Source organism: Nanorana parkeri, unplaced genomic scaffold (assembly GCF_000935625.1).
Source record: "Nanorana parkeri isolate BGI_ZX_2015 unplaced genomic scaffold, ASM93562v1 scaffold3942, whole genome shotgun sequence".
NCBI classification, from domain to species: domain Eukaryota; kingdom Metazoa; phylum Chordata; class Amphibia; order Anura; family Dicroglossidae; genus Nanorana; species Nanorana parkeri.
Window position 1 is genome coordinate 10,798 of NW_017310209.1, and position 4,011 is coordinate 14,808.

At 52.3% G+C, this 4,011-nt stretch overlaps 1 protein-coding gene across 1 annotated transcript in view; it reads left to right on the forward strand.

Annotated features, from left to right (window-relative positions):
• Positions 1-2,329: 2,329 nt before the first annotated feature.
• Positions 2,330-4,011, forward strand: part of LOC108803618 (sodium/potassium-transporting ATPase subunit beta-2-like) — a gene marked incomplete at its 5' end in the record, with an annotated part of 4,681 nt that continues 2,999 nt past the window's right edge. Inside the window, 4 exons of the mRNA XM_018575446.1 lie at positions 2,330-2,497; positions 2,942-3,150; positions 3,746-3,817; positions 3,913-3,936. Of these exons, the coding sequence (XP_018430948.1) occupies positions 2,330-2,497; positions 2,942-3,150; positions 3,746-3,817; positions 3,913-3,936 (473 nt within the window). The remainder of the gene's footprint in view (positions 2,498-2,941; positions 3,151-3,745; positions 3,818-3,912; positions 3,937-4,011) is intronic.

The window sequence follows — 4,011 nt, forward strand, 5'->3', positions numbered from 1 at the left end:
GAAGATGGTGGAGTGGGTGAGGAGTCAGTCTTTGGGGAGAAGATGGTGGAGTGGGTGAGGAGTCAGTCTTTGGGGAGAAGATGGTGGAGTGGGTGAGGAGTCAGTCTTTGGGGAGAAGATGGTGGAGTGGGTGAGGAGTCAGTCTTTGGGGAGAAGATGGTGGAGTGGGTGAGGAGTCAGTCTTTGGGGAGAAGATGGTGGAGTGGGTGAGGAGTCAGTCTTTGGGGAGAAGATGGTGGAGTGGGTGAGGAGTCAGTCTTTGGGGAGAAGATGGTGGAGTGGGTGAGGAGTCAGTCTTTAGGGAGAAGATGGTGGAGTGGGTGAGGAGTCAGTCTTTAGGGAGAAGATGGTAGAGTGGGTGAGGAGTCAGTGTTTGGGGAGAAGATGGTGGAGTGGGTGAAGAGTCAATCTTTGGGGAGAAGATGGCGGAGTGGGTGAGGAGTCAGTCTTTAGGGAGAAGATGGTGGGGAAGGTGAGGAGTCAGTCTTTGGGGCGATGGTGGAGTGGGTGAGGAGTCAGTCTTTGGGGAGAAGATGGTGGAGTGGGTGAGGAGTCAGTCTTTGGGGAGAAGATGGTGGTGTGGGTGAGGAGTCAAGCTTTGGGGAGAAGATGGTGGAGTGGGTGAGGAGTCAGTCTTTGGGGAGATGGTGGCGTGGGTGAGGAGTCAGTCTTTGGGTAGATGGTGGAGCGGGTGAGGAGTCAGATCTTTAGGGAGAAGATGGTGGAGTGGGTGAGGAGTCAGTCTTTAGGGAGAAGATGGGGGAGTGGGTGAGGAGTCAGTCTTTAGGGAGAAGATGGGGGAGTGGGTGAGGAGTCAGTCTTTAGGGAGAAGATGGGGGAGTGGGTGAGGAGTCAGTCTTTAGGGAGAAGATGGGGGAGTGGGTGAGGAGTCAGTCTTTAGGGAGAAGATGGGGGAGTGGGTGAGGAGTCAGTCTTTAGGGAGAAGATGGGGGAGTGGGTGAGGAGTCAGTCTTTAGGGAGAAGATGGGGGAGTGGGTGAGGAGTCAGTCTTTAGGGAGAAGATGGGGGAGTGGGTGAGGAGTCAGTCTTTAGGGAGAAGATGGGGGAGTGGGTGAGGAGTCAGTCTTTAGGGAGAAGATGGGGGAGTGGGTGAGGAGTCAGTCTTTAGGGAGAAGATGGGGGAGTGGGTGAGGAGTCAGTCTTTAGGGAGAAGATGGGGGAGTGGGTGAGGAGTCAGTCTTTAGGGAGAAGATGGGGGAGTGGGTGAGGAGTCAGTCTTTAGGGAGAAGATGGGGGAGTGGGTGAGGAGTCAGTCTTTAGGGAGAAGATGGGGGAGTGGGTGAGGAGTCAGTCTTTAGGGAGAAGATGGGGGAGTGGGTGAGGAGTCAGTCTTTAGGGAGAAGATGGGGGAGTGGGTGAGGAGTCAGTCTTTAGGGAGAAGATGGGGGAGTGGGTGAGGAGTCAGTCTTTAGGGAGAAGATGGGGGAGTGGGTGAGGAGTCAGTCTTTAGGGAGAAGATGGGGGAGTGGGTGAGGAGTCAGTCTTTAGGGAGAAGATGGGGGAGTGGGTGAGGAGTCAGTCTTTAGGGAGAAGATGGGGGAGTGGGTGAGGAGTCAGTCTTTAGGGAGAAGATGGGGGAGTGGGTGAGGAGTCAGTCTTTAGGGAGAAGATGGGGGAGTGGGTGAGGAGTCAGTCTTTAGGGAGAAGATGGGGGAGTGGGTGAGGAGTCAGTCTTTAGGGAGAAGATGGGGGAGTGGGTGAGGAGTCAGTCTTTAGGGAGAAGATGGGGGAGTGGGTGAGGAGTCAGTCTTTAGGGAGAAGATGGGGGAGTGGGTGAGGAGTCAGTCTTTAGGGAGAAGATGGGGGAGTGGGTGAGGAGTCAGTCTTTAGGGAGAAGATGGGGGAGTGGGTGAGGAGTCAGTCTTTAGGGAGAAGATGGGGGAGTGGGTGAGGAGTCAGTCTTTAGGGAGAAGATGGGGGAGTGGGTGAGGAGTCAGTCTTTAGGGAGAAGATGGGGGAGTGGGTGAGGAGTCAGTCTTTGGGGAGAAGATGGTGGAGTAGGTGGGGAGTCAGTCTTTGGGGAGATGGTGGAGCGGGTGAGGAGTCAGTCTTTGGTGAGAAGGTGGAGCGGGTGAGGAGTCAGTCTTTGGGGAGAAGATGGTGGAGTGGGTGAGGAGTCAGTCTTTGGGGAGAAGATGGTGGAGTAGGTGGGGAGTCAGTCTTTGGGGAGATGGTGGAGCGGGTGAGGAGTCAGTCTTTGGTGAGAAGGTGGAGCGGGTGAGGAGTCAGTCTTTGTGGAGATGGTGGAGCGGGTGAGCCATCTGAACATTCTTCTGCCATGGACGCTCCATCCTCCCGCTCCATGTAGAGTTCTTTAGGTGTCGTCAGTCAGACTTCGCTCTCATATCGGCGGCCTCTCTCCTTCCAGGTTTAATGATCAGACCCAAGATGGATTCCCTGGACATCGTCTATAACGCCAGTGGACAGAGCAGTAACTGGCAGAAATATGTTGATGGTCTTAATAATGTGCTGCAAGGTGAGTCCACCAAGATCCCTCATACTGTCTCTATAACCTCCCTCCTCCCTCCACTGATATGTATTCTCCTCTAACACCTACATGCCTGACAACTGTCCCCAGGACCATCTGACGTCCAATATCCAACACCTTCGTTTGACATCTTTCCTTTCCAGCATCTACGATCTTTCCATCTATACATCAGCTACCAATCAGCTACCTTGTACTTCATCTCCAACCATCTCCAACCATCACTATGCCCAGCCTGTGCTCATGATATCTGCCTCTGATATTGAGGTCCTCCATCCATCCACATCTCCAACATTCAGCATCATTCACCTCCAGAGGCGTCTTTGCCTTATATGTCTGTCCCTAGGACCTCTATCGGGTGTCATTGTGTTGTCATGACATTTCTCATCCCTCTGGGTTCCAATCTAACATGGCGGGACACCTTCTCTTCCACAGATTATAACCAAACCGTCCAGGAGCAGAGAGGAGCCAATTGCACGTCTGGAATCTACAACAAACAAGACGATACTGGTGATGTCAGGAATTACCCGAAGAAGGCTTGTCGGTTTCTACGGGATGACCTGAGTGATTGCTCCGGGATAAAATCCGATCCCACATACGGATATGCCAATGGAACGCCATGTGTGCTCATTAAAATGAACCGGGTGAGCCGTTTTGGGGACTTGGTTGGGTGGGCTGAATTACCATATATTAAACCACCTCTGTACCCCCCTTTCCCCTTATATGATGATACACAGAATTGCCCCATCCGGCTTTGCTTTCCTGTTTGTTATTGCTCCTGTCCCCCCTATAAGTCACCCCAATTCTTTTCTAACCCTACCAGAGGTGGAGCTGGTGGAACTCTTTGGCCCGGGCCTCACCTGACAGGGAGACCTCACCTTAGGGGTCCATGGTCCCTCGTGTTTTTGTTTTGCATGGGGTCAGAATTGAATGTTGAGAACATCTGTCAGGTTCTCATTGCTGTCTTGTATCCTTGTTGGAGATATTTTGTCTCACGCCATGTCCTGGTGAACATACCCCCCTCTCTCCTAAATCTTTGTATGTTACCCTTATCTAAGCAAATATCCCCAAAAAACAGGCCAATGGCACGATAAGCCTGATCAGGGGGTTCATTGACAATGTCATGGGGTGCTTATGTCTGACTGTTTGCAGGTCACCCCATCTCTCTTTATGATGCCTCCATCTTCCTATCACCTGAATGTCAGCGCTCATCTCTCATGTCTCTCTCTGCTATGACAGGTAGTACACTTCTTACCCCAAACCATCCCAAGCCTCTCCAACGACTCCATCACCATCAAATGTACCGGCAAGGTAAGCATATGGCGAGCTCTCAGACCTTCTGCTTCCTGTCTTTCCTGTCGGTGGTCTCAGACCCTCTGTGTCTCTCTCCTTATTGTCTCCAAAAGATAAAACTCGCTGTAAATGAGACGGTAAGAGGTGGAGCCTATAGGAGGCACCAGAGGGTCCTCATAGACCTATATATAGCAGCTCATAGACCCCCCGCC